Source organism: Pristis pectinata, chromosome 23, assembly GCF_009764475.1.
Source record: "Pristis pectinata isolate sPriPec2 chromosome 23, sPriPec2.1.pri, whole genome shotgun sequence".
Lineage (NCBI taxonomy): Eukaryota > Metazoa > Chordata > Chondrichthyes > Rhinopristiformes > Pristidae > Pristis > Pristis pectinata.
Genome location: NC_067427.1, coordinates 27783142 through 27800250, shown reverse-complemented (window position 1 = coordinate 27800250; position 17109 = coordinate 27783142). Strand labels below are relative to the sequence as shown.

General features: G+C 51.3%; 2 protein-coding genes across 2 annotated transcripts in view; one reads left to right on the top strand and one right to left on the bottom strand.

Moving 5' to 3' along the window:
* Positions 1–1801: 1801 nt before the first annotated feature.
* Positions 1802–10066, bottom strand: mrpl41 (mitochondrial ribosomal protein L41). Its single transcript, XM_052037188.1, has 2 exons — positions 10010–10066; positions 1802–2978 (listed from the first exon to the last, which is right to left on the bottom strand). The coding sequence occupies exon 2, from the start codon at positions 2964–2966 to the stop codon at positions 2559–2561; it is 408 nt and encodes a 135-aa protein (XP_051893148.1). The 5' UTR covers positions 2967–2978; positions 10010–10066; the 3' UTR covers positions 1802–2558.
* Positions 10067–10223: 157 nt separating this feature from the next.
* Positions 10224–17109, top strand: part of pnpla7b (patatin-like phospholipase domain containing 7b) — a 251703-nt gene continuing 244817 nt past the window's right edge. The window contains exon 1 of the mRNA XM_052037480.1: positions 10224–10297. Within this exon, the coding sequence (XP_051893440.1) occupies positions 10246–10297 (52 nt within the window). The 5' untranslated portion in view covers positions 10224–10245. The remainder of the gene's footprint in view (positions 10298–17109) is intronic.

The following is a 17109-nucleotide window of genomic DNA, read 5'->3' as shown; positions in this document are numbered from 1 at the left end:
AGATTCAGGTTCAGTTGTAACATTTAAGAGAAGTTTGGATAAATACATGAATGGGAAGGGTTTGGAGGATATGGGTGCAGGTAGATGGGACCAGGCTGGCATGGACTAGATGGGCTGAAGGACCTGTTTCTGTGCTGTCGTGCTCTGACTTTCTAAGAATTTTTTTGCCCAAGGAGTGATTGATATCTGGAACACACTACCTGAGTAGGTGGTGGAGGCAGATGGGTACTCACAACATTTTAAGTAATTAGGTGAGTTCTTGAAATAACAGGCTTAGAAGGCTCCAGGTTGAGTGCTGGAATTTGGGATTAGTATAGAGAGGTATTTGATGGCTGGAACAGACAGTAGGCCAATGGGCCTGTGTTTGGGCTATGAAGACAATCATCCAGGAGTTCCTCATGGTAGAGACCGCCTCTCCTTCGTGAGGTGGGATGTGCACGTTCATTGATTTAGGTATTAGGTTCCATTTCCCTCAGATAATGAAGCAGTCCATTCCTGCATGCAGTAAGACTTTGACAACATTCAGATTTCAGCTATAGGTGTATATGAGTTTCACACGTACCGGGCAATAACATCTCTCCTTCACAATCAATGGCATCACCATTGTCAAAGTCCCCATCACTAATTAGGCCCTTACCATTAACTCAAAACTTGACAGGAAAATTGACATAAATATTATGGCTGCAAGATAGTTTCAACAGAATGAGCTGCTTATGAGTCTTTCCACACAGACGTCTTCCTTTTTCCTAACTGGCTTCCCCCCACCATTGTTGACAAAACCTTCATCCACATCGCATCGACTTCCTGCACCTATGCTCTTGTGCCCTCCTCTCCCAGCAGGAGTAAAGATAGCGTTCCCTGGACCTCATCGTCCACCCCATCAGCCTCCATATCGAATGGATCATACTTTGTGATTTTTGCCACCTTCAATGAGATTCAACTTCCAGACACAATATTTTTAGGGAAGAAACAAAATCAAAGAGATTCTGTATCCTGAGTGGTTCAGAGCCAAATGAGTGATATTTTTTTAAAGTAAACTTTAAAATCCATTGGATTAAAGGAAAACAAAGTGGCAGGGCTAACAGAATCAGAGGGATCACAGTAGCCTAAGGAAGACGCTTGCAGGTTCTGAAATTTATATTTCAGGATTCAGCTGAGTGTGGCAGTGTGCTAGAAGTTTGGAGAGTGGCCAATGTACTATCCATTTTAAAAAGGGAGAGTGAGCTAATCTGGATAATTATAGACATGCTACTTTATTAAATTGTGGTGGGAAATCTGATATTTTATTAAAGGAAGAAATTACCATGCATCAAAAAGAGAGAATAGGAGGAGGTCGTATCAATTTCAGTACGGGCCAGTTGTGTTCAGCCAATTTTAGTTCACTTTATCAATAAAGTGGATACAAGCCATGGAAGGAGTGGTGTTGATATGCAAGTATGGAGGCTGTAGGACTTGCTTTTAGGGTTATTGGCTGAGGCAGAAAATACATCCATTATCAACAAGTAGATTAGATAGTGGATGACAGAAACAGAAATGAGAGCGTGACAGGGAGGTGCAATTAGAATTGTTTCCTCTCTGAGAGCAAACATTGACTGTTGCTTCTAATTTGTAATTCGTGTATTTTTATTGAATTCCAGGATACAAGTTACACATCCCTTAAGAAAATACATGTTAGTTGGAAAGACATTACAATCAAGAAACAGAGCTTTAAAATTTGAATTATCTAAATATTACTGTTAAGAGTTTCATTTAGAATGAATCTCAAGACCAGGAAAGAACAAGATCTTTTTGCAACATGACAATAACCAGACAAAATTTATTAATTTGTATTTATTAATTGATTTGTATTCAGATGTCTGGATTTGGAGATCAAACTAGAAGATATAGAATGAACAAGAATCACAGTTGAGAACGATGACAATTGTTCATATTTAAGTCTGTCCCTCTGGGGCCAATAACAATAACTCTGGACTGAATTAGGAACATGGGAATTGCTTGATAAACAGAAGACGTTGGATCATTTGGTTTACCTTCACCAACCAGGTGGAAGCCAGCGACAATAATGAAGTTGTTAAATACACAAATAAACTCCATGAGTTCAACAAAGGCACACATGATACAACAAATACTTGAGTGTAAAGAACTTTAGGTCCAAGGTCATCTTTTCCTCCCAAACAAGTTTTAGTATAATACTAACTATACTTCAATATCGTGCAAGACACATTTTGTTCCTCTACAGTTCAGGTAGATCTAATAACTTTTTTTTACATTTTACTTCCTAAAATTTTAGTAATAACAGCAACAGATGAAATTAAAACAGAGGTTTAATTAGGGTTTCTGGAGGTAATAAAAAAACCCACAGGTACTAAATTGATTGGTACCAACAAGGTACTTGACATCTGTTTGGACATATCAGTGCAACAAAACTATGTCTATTTATTCATCAACTTCTGGCACATATGTAACTTTACTCATTACACCATTGATGGCAGCCACTTCTCATTTATTTCTCAATTCAGTCCAGGAAAAGGGCTTAATTTCAGAAACTTCAGTTCTTATTACTTCACATAATTTTTTGGAAATAGCTGGAAAAGCTTCCCCTCTTGTGATGGTTCAAAGCCATACTTTTCTAGGCTGTTCATGTCAAAGGTACCTTCCTGAAAATCTTTCTCTATTTGCACAGCAGCAGTTTCCATGAAGAGTTTCTTGGCTGTCAAGGGCTGCTCTGTTCCCCTTGGTGCTTTGTAGGACACGTATGGTTTCAGATGAAAACCTTCTAAATTGGGAACCACCAGCTCAGGTACCATTTTTCGGATCTTTACAAACTTGCCACTGGAAGTTATAAACCCTGTTGGCTTGGCTCCCCGGGACCTGTAGAAACTCCGGGGTCCACGTTTGCTTGTGAGTTCTGCAGTCCGATCAGCTCCTCGCACCAAACCTCGAGCCAGATTTGATAGTAATCCCATGGTTAATTACACCTAACATATATGAATAAAGGTGTTAGGTATGCTCTACAGGTAAAGGTATAATCCTTCACAAACATTTCCCAGGAGTAGTTTGTTTTATTGCCAGTTCAAATAAGAAAAATTTTCCAGCATTCCAAAGGAATTGTGCACGTTATGGTGGTAAAATCACCAAGAAGAATAGATTACAAAACAGAATGCAACTATTACAGAACTGAATCTTTGGATGCCAATTCTGAGGAGTTCACTACAACTTTGGGCAGGCACTGAAATATTTTTTGCTAACTTATGTGTCTGATAAGCAAAGAAACTAGTCACCGTTCTTTTAGTCCATCCGCTGAAAAATATAGCAAAGTAGCATTGCCCCTTGTTGCTTGTCTGGCAGGGGAACATCGCCACCTGCTGTTCTCATATCAGATCTCAGCCTAACTTGGAAATTTATCACTTTGTTTCCTACACTCTCATTACATCAATCAGAATCAGGTTTATTATCACTGACTTGTATGTCGTGAAATTTGTTGTTTTGCAGCAGCAAAAATGTGCAACTCCCAACAAAACACAGAGGGACCACAGCAGTTCACAAAGGGGAATCAGAGAGCTAGGGACAAGTACTAGATGGTCACCATGTTATGCAAAAGATGTGATTACACTGAGACAGTACAAAGGAGATTTACAAAGTTGTTACCAGGACTGGAAAGTTTTAGCTGGAGGAAGGATTGGATAGACTTGGGTTGCTTTCATTGGACCAGTGGTGCCTGAGCAGAGATTTCACTGAGATGCACAAGTTTATGAGGGACATAGAAAAAGTAAATAGGAAAGACTTATGAACCTCAGAAGAGGAATCAAAAATTGTAGGCAATTGCTTGAACAAGTTTAAGGAGAGAAAGAAAAAAGAAACAGCAAAATACCTGTTAGTCTAACAACAATTGGAGAGAAAATGCTGGAATCTACAGTGACATATATAATAGAATATCTAAAAATGAAGAATAGCATCGAGCAGAGTCATTATTGATTTATGAAAAGGAAATCACGTTCGACTAATATATTGAAAATCTTTAATGACGTGACTAGCAGAATAGATCAGGTGGAACCCTGGTGGATACAGTGTATTTAATTTTTCAGAAGGCTTTTGATTAGATCCCACACAGGAGACTGATCAACAAAGTAAAAAGGACTTGGAATTGGGAGTAATATACTGCATCGATTGAGAATTGGTTAATAGAAAGCTGTTCTGCTCTCCTTAACTAAAAAAGAAAAAGGTTTACTTTTTCTTTTTTAATTAAGAACAAAACAGAGCAACAACAAAGATTCAAGACTGGTTCCTGGAGGGCATGTTTGCTGTATTAGGGGAGATTGAGTAGACTAGACCTGTGTTCCTGAGAGTTTAGTAGAATGAGAGGAGATTACATTGAAACTTATACAATTCTTATAATGGATCACTTCTACAATGGATGCAGGGAGGATGTATCCCTTGGCTGAGAAGATGAGAAGCAAGGATCGCAGTTCTCAGAATCACAGGCAGGGTCTTTTGGGCTGAGATGGGGAAACATTTCTTCACTCAGAGGGTAATGAATATATAGTCCTCAAGTGTCCTGGAAGACTGCAGAGGATCAGTCATTGAGTTCATTATAACAAAGGGGAAAAGATTTCTGTTTTTTAAGGGAATGAAAGGATTAAGGAATAGTTCAGGAAAACTATGCTGAGGTAGATCAACACGATTTTATTTAATAGCAGAAAAGGCTTGAAGGACCAGATGGCCTACTCTTGCTCGATTCATAATTAAAAGGAGGAGATGAGGAAAAAATATTTTCATCCAGAGGGTGATAGGAGCTCGGGACTCTCTGCCTGAAAGGGTGGTTCAGGCAGAGACACATCACCATTTAAAAAGTATTCAGATGCATACGTCAAGAGCTAGGACCTGCAAGGATACAAATCTTATGTGGAAGGCCAATTAGACTGGGAAACTTTTTTTTAAAATATGCAATTGACATTGACTTCAATAGCCAACTAGCTTTCTCCACTGCCTTAGGTTTATAATGATCCTATCACATGGATGACAACCATATTCCCAAGGACACTTTTCGCACACAGGCCCTCCAACCACTGTGGCCCTTTAACCCTCTGCTCCCGGCCCCTCACCCACCTACCCACACCACACCCCTGGCCCTTTGCCGCCTCCTCACCTTCCCATACCCCTGGCCCATTGCCCCTTCCTTCACTCCCTCCCACACACCCGGCCCTTTGCCCCCCTCCTCGCCCTTCCGCACCCCTGGCACTTTGCCCCCTTCTGCCCTCCCTCCCGCACTCACAGCCCTTTGCCCCCTCCCACCTGCCAGCTCCCCCGGCACTTTGCCCCACTCCTCACCCTCCCGCACTTCTGACCCTTTGTCCCCTTCCACAATCCCTCCTTCCCCTCCTTCCCTCATCCCTTCCCTCCCTCACCCCCTTCCTTCCCTTAACCCCCTCTCCACCCTCACCATTCCCTCCCTCATCCCCTCCCTCCTCCACCCACCCCCCTGCCCCACCCCTTACCCCCTCCCTTCCATCACCCCCTCCCCCCTCCTTACCCCCTCCCTCACCTCCCCTCAACCCCTCCCTCACCCACCCCTTCCCTCTCCTTCATCCCCCCTTCCAACCATTCCCTCCCTCACTCACTGCCCTCCTTACCCCCTCCCTCACCCCCTCGCTTCCTCCTTCCCCCTCCCTCCCCCCACACCCTCGACCCTCCCTTACTCACCCCCTGCACCCTCGACCCTCCCTCACCACCCTGCCTCTCGCTTTCCTCCTCCTCCCTCCCCCCCACACCCCTCATACCTCCCTCACCCCCTCCTCCCCTCTCTTACACCCTCCCACACCCCCCTCTCCCCAGCCCCACCCACCTCCCCCCACCCCCTCACCACCCTCACTCTCCCCCTCACCCCACTACCCCCTCCCCAGCTTGCTCAACCCCCTCCCACACCCCTCTCCAACTCCTTCAACCCACCCCCTCCCTCCCCCACCATCAACCCCACCCCGCTCTCCCCCTCCCTCCCTCATCCCACCCCCCTCCATCACACTCACCCCCATACCCCTCCCTCACCCTCCTCCCCCTCCATCACACTCACCCCCATACCCCTCAGCCTCCTCCCTCCCTCACCCTCCTCCCTCACCCCACCCACTCCCCCTCCCCCCACCTGCTCCCTCACCCCCTCCTCCCTCACCCCACCCGCCTCCCCCCCACTCACCCTCACCCCCTCCCCCTCACACCCTCACCCTCCTCCCTCACACCCCCTCCCCCTCACTCACCCTCACCCCCCTCACACCCCCTCCCCCTCACTCACCCTCCTCCCTCACCCCCTCCCCCACCACACCCTCACTCACCATCACCCCCACAACCCATCCTCCCTCAACCCCGACCTTCTCACACCCGACCCTTTGCCTCCCTCCCACTCCCACACCCCTCCCCCTCACACCCCCTCCCCTGCCTCCCTCACGCCCCACCCCCTCACGCCCCACCCCCTCACACCCCCTCCCCCACACCCCCCTCCCCTTCCTCCCTCACACCCCCTCCCCCCTCCTCACACCCCCAACCCCACCCCACCACCCTCCCCCTCCCTCTCACCCCTCCCCCACCCTCCCAACCTCCTCCCCTGCCTGCCCCTCCCCTCACCCCCTCCCCTCCCCCGCCTACCCCCCTCCCCTCTCCTCCTCACCCTCCCCCCCCTCCCACACCCCTGGCCCTTTGCCTCCGTCCCCCCCTCCCGCCTCACCCTCCTCCCCTCCCATGCCTCACCCCCACCCCCCTCTCCTCCTCCCCTCCCACACCACCCTCCTCCCTCACATACCCTCACCACCCCCTCACTCACACCCCCACCCCCACACACCCTCACACCACTTCCCCCTCCCCTACTCTCCTACACCCTCACTCACCCCCCCTCACTCAGCCCCTCCCCCTCACTCACCGATCCCCCTCCCCCACCTCCTCACTCCCCCTTACCCCCCTCCCCCCTCACAACCCCTCCCCTTCCTCCCTTCCCCCTCACTCACCCGTACCACCATCCCCCTCACACCCCCTCCCCCCTCACTCACCCGGAACCCCCTCCCCCTCACAACCCCTCCCCCCTCACCTTCCTCCCTCACAGCCACCTCCCCCCTCCCTCACACCCCCCCCTCTTCCTCCCTCATACCCCCTCCCTCCCTCAACCCCGACCCTCCCACACCCCTGGCCCTTTGCCTCCCACCCTCTCCTTTCTCACCCCCCCTCCATCTCACTCCCCTCCCCTCCCTCCCCTTTCTCACCCCCTCCCTCTCACCCCCTCACCACCCTCCCCTTTCTCACCCCCTCCCTCTCACCCCCTCACCACACTCCCCCCTCCTCCCCCTCACCCCAGTCCCCCCCACCCTCCCTCCTCCTCCTCACCCCACTCCCCCCTCCCTCCCCATCCTCACCCCCTCCCTCCACTCCCCCTCCCCACCCTACTCTCCCTCCTCACCCCCTCCCTCCCACAAGCCCTGGCCCTTTCCCTCCCTCCCCCCTCCGCACCCCCAGCCCTCCCTCCCTCCCACACCCCTGGCCTTTGCCTTCCTCCCCCCTTCCCCCACCCACCTCCCCCCCTTCCCCCTCTCCACTCCCCCGACCCTCCCTCCCCCACTCCCACATCCCTGGCCCTGGCGCTTTCCCTCCCTCACCCACCTCCACACCCCCGACCCACCCTCCCTCCCACACCCCTGGCCCTTTCCCTCCCTCATCCCCCTCCACACCCCGACCCTCCCTCCCTCCCACCCTCCGTCCCACCCTCCGTCCCACACCCCTGGCCCTTTGCCTTCCTCCCCCCTTCCCCCACCCACCTCCCCCCTCTCCACTCCCCACCCTTGCCCCCCTCCTCTCCCCTCCCCCACCCACCCCCCTTCCCACCCCCCCTCCTCTCCCCTCCCCCACCCACCTCCCCCCTCTCACCCCCCCTCCTCTCCCCACCCACCCCCCTCTCCTCCCCCACCCACCCACCCCTCTCCACTCCCCTCCCCCACCCACCTCCCCCCTCTCCCCTCCCACCCCCCTCCTCTCCCCCACCCACCCCCCCTCCCCTCCCACCCCCCTCCTCTCCCCTCCCCCACCCACCTCCCCCCTCCCACCCCCTCCTCTCCCCCACCCACCCCCCTCTCCCCTCCCACCCCCTCCTCTCCCCCACCCACCCCCCTCTCCCCTCCCACCCCCCTCCTCTCCCCCACCCACCCTCTCCTCTCTCCCCCACCCCCCTCCTCTCCCCCACCCACCCTCTCCTCTCTCCCCCACCCACCTCCCCCCTCTCACCTCCCTCCTCTCCCCCACCCACCCCCCTTTCCCCTCCTCTCCCCGACCCTCCCTTCCCCCTCCACACCCACCCTCCCTCCCACACCCCCTCCCACCCTCCCACACCCCCTCCCACCCTCCCACACCCCCGACCCTTTGCCTTCCTCCCCCCTTCCCCGACCCACCTCCCCCCTTCCCCTCTCCTCTCCCCCACCCACCTCCCCCCTCCCACCCCCCTCCTCTCCCCTCTCCCCTCCCCCACCCACCTCCCCCCCCACCCCCTCCCCTACCCACCTCCCCCCTCTCCCCTCCCACCCCCCTCCTCTCCCCTCTCCCCTCCCCCACCCACCTCCCCCCCCACCCCCTCCCCTACCCATCTCCCCCCCACCCCCCTCCTCTCCCCTCCCACCCCCCCTCTCCTCTCCCCTCCCCACCTCCCCCCTCTCCCCTCCCCTACCCACCCCCCCCACCCACCCCCCCTCTCCTCTCCCCTCCCCCACCCACCTCCCCCTCTCACCCCCCTCCCCACCTCCCCCTCTCCCCTCCCCTACCCACCTCCCCCCCACCCACCCCCCCCTCTCCTCTCCCCTCCCCCACCCACCTCCCCTCTCACCCCCCCTCCTCTCCCCCACCCACCCCCCTCTCCTCTCCCCCACCCACCCCCCTCTCCTCTCCCCCACCCACCCACCTCCCCTCTCCCCCACCCACCCACCTCCCCCCTCTCACCCCCCTCCTCTCCCCCACCCACGCACCCCTCCCCTCTCCCCTCCCACCTCCCCCTTTCCCCTCCCCACCCACCTCCCCCTTTCCCCTCCTCTCCCCGACCCTCCCACCTCCCCTCTCCTCTCCCCCCTCCCACCTCCCTCCTCTCCCCCACCCACCCCCTTTCCCCTCCCCTCCCCCACCCACCTCCCTCCTCTCCCCCACCCACCCCCTTTCCCCTCCCCTCCCCCACCCACCTCCCTCCTCTCCCCCACCCACCCCCTTTCCCCTCCCCTCCCCCACCCACCTCCCCCTTCCCCCTCCCACCTCCCCCTTCCCCCTCCCCAACCCACCTCCCCCTTCCCCCTCCCCACCTCCCCCTTCCCCCTCCCCACCTCCCCCTTCCCAACCCACCTCCCCCTTCCCCCTCCCCACCTCCCCTTCCCCCTCCCCACCTCCCCCTTCCCCCTCCCCACCTCCCCCTTCCCAACCCACCTCCCCCTTCCCCCTCCCCACCTCCCCCTTCCCAACCCACCTCCCCCTTCCCCCTCCCCAACCCACCTCCCCCTTCCCCCTCCCCAACCCACCTCCCCCTTCCCCCTCCCCAACCCACCTCCCCCTTCCCCAACCCACCTCCCCCTTCCCCCTCCCCAACCCACCTCCCCCTTCCCCAACCCACCTCCCCCTTCCCCAACCCACCTCCCCCTTCCCCCTCCTCTCCCCACCTCCCCCTTCCCCAACCCACCTCCCCCTTCCCCCTCCTCTCCCCACCTCCCCCTTCCCCAACCCACCTCCCCCTTCCCCCTCCCCAATCCACCTCCCCCTTCCCCCTCCTCTCCCCGACCCTCCTTCCCCCCTCCCTCCCACACCCCCGACCCTCCGCCTTCCTCCCCCACTTCCCGTCCTCTCCCCTAACCCTCCCTCCCACCTCCACACACACCCACCCTCACCTCATCCATCCATCCATCCCTCCCCCTCTCTCTCTCTCTCTCTCTCCCTCCCTCCCACCCTCACCCCCAGCACTTTACACTACTTCCCTCCCCCTCCCCGCCATTTACCCGCCCCCCCTCCTCACCTCCGGCCGACCCGTCCTCCTCCGGGCTCTTTCTGATCACGACCCGCCCCGCGGAACAAAACGCTCCGCTATTGGTTCCCTCGAGAGCGCCCAATCGGAATAGCCCTTGCTGCCGCAGCTCCGGGAACCGACCTATCAGGGAGGCGCCTAGCGGCGCGGCACAACAAGCGGCAGTGTTGGGTCAGCGGGCGGGGCAGCGCCGGGCGATGGAGGCCGGGCCGCCGGATCCCGACACCATGCTCGATCCAGGTGATGGGCCGCCCCGGGCGGAGCAAGTTCTGGGTGAAGGTCTGGCCGGGGCCGGGGGGTGGTCGGGTAGGGGTGAGGGGCGGGTCCCGGGTCCCGGGTCCCGGGAGGGGAGGGGAGGGGAGTGGAGTGGAGTGGAGTGAGGGGAGGGGAGTGGAGTGGAGGGAGGGAGGGGAGTGGAGTGGAGGGAGGGAGGGGAGTGGAGTGGAGGGAGGGAGGGGAGTGGAGTGGAGGGAGGGAGGGGAGTGGAGTGGAGGGAGGGAGGGGAGGGGAGGTGCAGGGAGGGGAGGGGAGGGAGGGGAGTGGAGGGAGGGGAGTGGAGGTGAGGGGAGGGGACGGAGGGGAGGTGAGGGAGGGGAGTGGAGGGAGGGGAGTGGAGGGGAGGGGAGGGAGGGGAGGGAGGGGAGGGAGGGAGGGGAGGGGAGGGAGGGGAGGGGAGGGAGTGGAGGGAGGGAGGGGAGTGGAGGGAGGGAGGGGAGTGGAGGGAGGGGAGGGGAGTGGAGGGAGGGGAGTGGAGGGGAGGGGAGGGGAGGGGGAGGGGGAGGGGAGGGGAGGGGGGGGGGGGTCTCGGCCGGGGAGAGGGGGCCGGTGAGGCGCTGGATCCAGGCACCCAAAGCATATTCTCTAATTGGTGATAAGTAACTGGACGAAAGGTTTCTGCAGATAGCTGGGAATGTGGAGATCTTGCACTCAGATTAGCTGTGAACTTGTCAAACAGCAGAGCAGGCTTGAGGGACTGAGTAGCCGACACCTGCTCCTAATTCGTCTGTTCTTATCTGCGTATATGTATATGCACCTGGATGTAAGCGCTGTCAGCCGTAAGTGTGCACCTGTATCCAAACACACCCATCTGCAAAGATGTATTTGGATACAGTATTGGTGCACCTGCGTACGCAGTTTAAGACAAGTAATACCTGGATTTAAACTGGGTGCTGTAAAATGTGAAATGTAAAATGTAAAATGAAAAAACTCACAGCAATTGACATCCAAAAAATCTGGAGCTGCTATTGGGACAGGTACATTTTTTGAAGAAGCTCTGAACATGAAAAGGAGGTTGAACAGTCTGATTGGCAGCAAACAACTAAAGTTATAGCAAGATTGGCACTTGCCATAACCTGACCTATGCTGCATTTGTTCACATTTCAGCTGGCAGAAGAAAGTTCTTTTTCAATGCTATGTTTCTGAACATGCAAGCTGATAAGGTTGTTGGTGTGTTTGGATCCAAAGTTCAAAGTGCACAGGTTCAGGCTGTACTTTTGAGTTCTTGTATTCTGTGCCATTTTAAAAACAAAATATTAAGGGAAGAGTAATTTAAATGATAATTGTGTAGTCAATAATTGATGAATTGGTCAGGATTATTGTTCTAGTTCCTTGTAGCGTGGCCTCGTTTTGTAATGCTTACCGTATATCTGTGACTTTGAGACCAATTTTCAGCTGGCATTTTGCTCAGTGTGGTGAGTAGAATTTTCATAAAACACGGGCAGTTTTTTTATGTGGTGATCATCCCATTATCGCGGTAAAGCTCAGATAATTCAGCACACTCAATTTTGGTGCACAACTGGCAGATTTTCTGGACAACTAAAAATTAATTGAATATTACTCCTATTAATAGATTAACACTCTTTTAATTCACCTTTTTTTAGATGTTAGACAGTAATATTGTAAATTTGCCAGTGAACCAGGTGAATTTAAAAGGAACACAGGAAATGAAATGCAGTGAGTTTAAAGGGAGCCCGGTAAGTGGGACTCTGGTGAGCCAGGTTTCATATAAATACAGGTATGAGTTTATTATTGTCACTTGTACTGAGGTACAGTGGAAAACTTGTCTTGTATACAGTTCATACAGATCAGTTCATTACACAGTGCATTGAGGTAGTACAGGGTAAAAATAACAATACAGAGTAAAGTGTCACAGCTACAGGGAAGTGCAGTGCAGGTAGACAATAAGGTGCAAGGTCATAACAAGGTCGATTGTGAGGTCAAGAGTCCATCTCATCGTATAAGGGAACTGTTCAATAGTCTTATCACAGTGGGATAGAAGCTGTCCTTGAGAATAGTGGTATGTGCCCTCTGGCTCCTGTATCTTCTGCCTGATGGGAGAGGGGAGAAGAGAGAATGACCCAGGTAGGTGGGGTCTTTGATTATGCTGGCTGCTTCACCAAGGCAATGAGAGGTATAGACAGAGTCCACGGAGGGGAGGCTGGTTTCCGTGATGTGCTGAGCTGTGTTCACAACTCTCTGCAGTTTCTTGCGGTCCCGGGCAGAGCAGTTGCCATACCAAACCGTGATGCATCCAGACAGGATGCTTTCTCTGGTGCGTTGGTAAAAGTTGGTGAGTGTCAAAGGGGACATGCCAAATTTCTTTAGCCTCCTGAGGAAGTAGAGGCACTGGTGAGCTTTCTTGGCCGTAGCATCTGGGTGTTGGACCAGAACTGGTTATTGGTGATGTTCACTCCAAGGAACTTGAAGCTCTCAACCCTCTCGACTTTGGCACCATCAACTAGCAGATTGTTGGAGTTTTACTGTATGTTGGCTCAGAAATTATTATTGGAATACTGATCTGTTATATATCATGTGCTATAATTTATTGTGAGTTTTATGTTGTTACAAATGATCTTGGGAAAGTTGAATTACTAATTACCATAGCTTTGATCCATTAAAACTAGTGGTGACGTGGCACTATCATCCTAGATCATTGCAGGAGAGTGCTGGAAGGCTCAGCTTTAATCAATTAATGAAATGCTCTTGGGTCATGTGGAATAAAATTTTATTGAGTGTTTCCAGGGTCTCATTGAAAATTCTAGGTATTCTTAGTTGGATGGGCAGCATCCCTGGAGAGAGAAACTGTCATGTTTTCATCAGATCTGGAAAAGTTAGAGTTATATAGGTTTCAAGTAATGGGGGAACACAAGAAAGAACAAAAGGAAAAAACTGGGGTATGGCATGAGCCAGGTGAGGTTAAATGATGAAAAGAGTGCTGTTGCAAGGATAAAGAAGTTGGTAATGGGACCAAAGGATGGATCTAAAGATGGTGAAAATATGAAAGGCAGAATTATTATCTGAAATGATTGAGCTGCATATTGGGTGCATTGGGCTGTACATTGCCAGTTGGAAGATGAGCTGTTCCTCAGACTTTTGCCTTCATTGGAACTGCACAGAAGGGTGAGGACAGAAATCAGAGTAGGAGTGGGTTGGAGAATTAAACCAACATGATGTTGGAAGCCCATTGTCACACTTGCAGATTGAATTAAGGTCCTCTACAAAGCAGTCACCTAAACAGTGTTCTTGCTCGAAATGCAGAGGGCATTCCATTGTGAATAGAGTACCTTAAATGGGATCTTTGATGGGAAGGCAGGAGATGAGAAGGCTGGTGTTGCAATTCTTGCAGCAGCGTGAGAAGTTGCTTTCAGAGGAGGGGGTGGTGGTGACTGAGGAATTAGATGGGATTTTGTTTTTAACAATTTCTATGGAATTTAAGAGTGGAGTGGCGTGAAAGATGCATTTGATTGTAACATCACATTGGAAGTGTCAGATATGGCAGAGGCTGATTTGTATGTGGAATGTTTAGACTAGTGGGACACATGATCCTACTGTGGGGAACCCTACTGTGGCTCTGGTAGCAAGGGGAAGGAATCAGAATAGAAGTGAGAAATAGAATGGACATGGTCAAGGATCCTGTCCATTGCTGTGAGGAGAATCTTCATTTAGAGGAAAATAGAGACATTGGAAGCACTGGAAAGGAAAGTGGAATCGTTAGGGCAGTTGTGACAGAAATAGAGAAACTGGAAGAGTGGAATTAAGTCCTTGCAGAAAGTGGGATGGGATAAACTGCAGACAAGGTAACTGTGGGCTTATGGTGTGTTTTGGTTGTTAGCTTGTGCCTAAAAATCAGAATGGGGAAATTGAGGACAGGAAGGAAAAGTATTGACACTTTCTCCAGGAGAGAACTGGGGAAGTGGGAAGCAGTGCTGATGAAATTTTCCAGTTTTGGTTCACAGCCCCAACATAATCAATGCATCAGAAAAAGGACAGTGATAAAGCACCTTGGAAATTGTTCAATGTGTGAACAAGTGGAGGGTGATGGTGGATGGGGAATGATCTGGCCTCATTCAGTGAAGAAGCAGAGGGATCTTGGGCCATACTGGTGTGAAGTGCAGAGGGACTGTTATGTCCAGGATGTAAATGAGATGGCTTGGTGCAGGAACTGGAAGCTGTTAATTGTAGGGGAGAGTTCTGGAGGGGTCACAAATGTTAGTGGGAAATCCTTGACAAGAAGTGAGAAAACAGGATTGGGATAGGAAGAAATGAGTTCTCTGGGGCAGTACTGGGCCAAAACAATAGGTCTCTGATGGACTTCAACATTTTGATCTCTTCCCCTTTGCTTCAAGTCCTGTTGTGGAACTGGAGGTGAGGTAAAATGGGGTGGGTGGTGGGGGAGCGGAGATGAAGAGCCGTGAGGTCAGCAACAGTCTGGAAAATGGTGGCAACAGTCTGGAAAATGGTGGTTTACTGTTCATTGCCATTGCTGGAATCATAGCTGGAAAGTGATATGAGGTGTGGGGAAAGGGAGTGTTATCTGCACAATTTGATTAGTGTTATCTGCACATTTGCACCCTCTGAACTAGCCAGGGACACAGGGATGCAATTGAGAGTCAGATAAGTATGGTGACCCAGGATGTAGTCCTGCCAAAGCCTTGGTCTTTGAATTTGTGTGGAGAAATAATTTTGCAGAAGCAGGCAACCTGATCCAGCTGTTAAGTAAGTAAGTGGTGAGGGAGGAGGAGTAGGGAGGAACGCAGTCATGGTAGGCAGCAGTGTGATAAGCTTTCTGTCGCTGTGACTGGGATCCACAAGGCTGTGTGCCGGTCTGGTGTCAGGGTTAAAGATAAGATTGTGACTGGAGAAGGACTTGGAGCAGAGAGATGAAGATGGAAGTGTTAAAGGTCGTGTGCAAACTACCATCAGAGAATTAGGTTTTGCTGGGAGAGTTTAAGGAGCCAGAGTCAAAGTTGAAATGTAGAACCTTAACAGTAATCATTCTGAGCTGTTTGGCTGAGCTACGTGCGAACTGGCACGGAGTTGAATGTTGCCACCAGTGACGTGGGTCTTGTGGGTTTAATTTATGGGATATTCAGACACCATGTGGGAAGAAGAGAGCAATTCTACTGGGATTTAAACTTGGCTGTGACCAGTATCCTTGTGACTGAGTAGGTTGGGACGGGGATAGGACACTGCTAAAAAGAAAGGAGGGGTAGGAGTTTAATTGAGTAGATTGTTATACATTCAAAGAGAAAAGCCAAAGTTTTTAAATTCATTCTTGCGATCTAGACTAGCATTTACTTTCATCTCTTAAGTGCCCTTGAGAAATAGTTAAAACTGCCTTCTGTGGTTCTACTTGTGAAAGTATTCTCACAGTGCAGTTGGGGAGGATGTCCCAGGATTTAGACTTGGCATTGCTGAAGGACAAATCGTGTATCTCGAAGTCAGGATGGTCTGCAAGCAGGAGGGGAACCTACAGGTGGTGGTCTCATGCCAAAAATATCAATATATTGATATGTGGATGCTGGAAATGTAATATAAAAACAAAGTGTTGGAAATACTTATCAGATCTGGCAGTATCAACGGAGAGAGAAATGGGGTTAACTTTTCATCTTGTAGACGATGTGGATCGCTGTGCTTTCCATCTCTGGTTAGGTTGTTTAGTATTTTGCTGCAAGCAGTACTGTGACTAAAGATGAGTCAACTGCTGGCTTAAGTGCTATCAAGGTAGTGACTTTTACATCCCGAGGAAAAACTCAAATAGAAGCATTAAATGTACTGCTTTCCTCTAATGGTGACAATGGTCGGATTTGCTGGTAATAATCATTGTCTTCCACCTAGGGTGGGTGAGGACTTGATAACATTTGCAGCACCATGCCTCCAGTCTAATCAGTGGTTGCTGCTAACTTTGGAACACTTTCCAACTAACTGATGAGGGATTGGAATGATGGTGAAGCAATACAGTGATACGAATAGATGCTGTTGTAAAGAATGTTGTTTTTGAGCTGAAGGAGCTTCCTTTGAATGTGGAAACATTTGCTCACTGTATAAAGCAGTCTTTCATAATTGTTAGAGGAATAACTAATTTAATGAGAAGATTCGTGTATCTTGCAACATGAGTTTCAATCTGTTGCTTAATTCTGTACAGAATCACGGTTGCTTCAGCCATTGAGGTAAGAGAAAATTGTGTAAACTCCAGATTATAAGAAACACGAAGTTTTAATCTTCAGAAGTTCTAATGATGACATGAAGTTAAATGTAGTTAGCAGATTTCTGTAGTAAAATGTTCATTGTGGGAAGCAAGGGACTAAATTGCTGTGGCTTTGGCAGAGATTGTTGTATCTTCATTAACCACGGGCGAAATATCAGAAGACTGGAGGATGGTACTGTTGAAGGGCTGCAAGGACAAGCCAGGGACTACAGACTAGTGAACCTGTATCGATGGTGAGAAAGTTACTGAAAGGGATTCTGAGCGACAGGATTTATTTTCATTTAGAAAGGCAAGGCATAATTAGGGATAGTTAGCGTGGCTTTGTTCATGGGAGATCATATCTCTCAAATTTAATTGGAGTTTTATTTTGAGGAGGTGACCAAGGGTAGGACAGTGGACGTTGTCTACATGGACTTTAGGAAGGTTGTTGACAAGGGGTGAAATAACAAATTGGGTACAAAATTGGTGGTAGGAGGCAGAGGGGGCTAGTGGAGGGTTGCTCTGATTGGAGACCTGTAACCAGTGGTGTGCCATAGGGGTCAGTGCTGGGTCCTTTATTGTTCATCATAAATATTAATAGTTTGGAAGAGAATGTAAGTGGCAC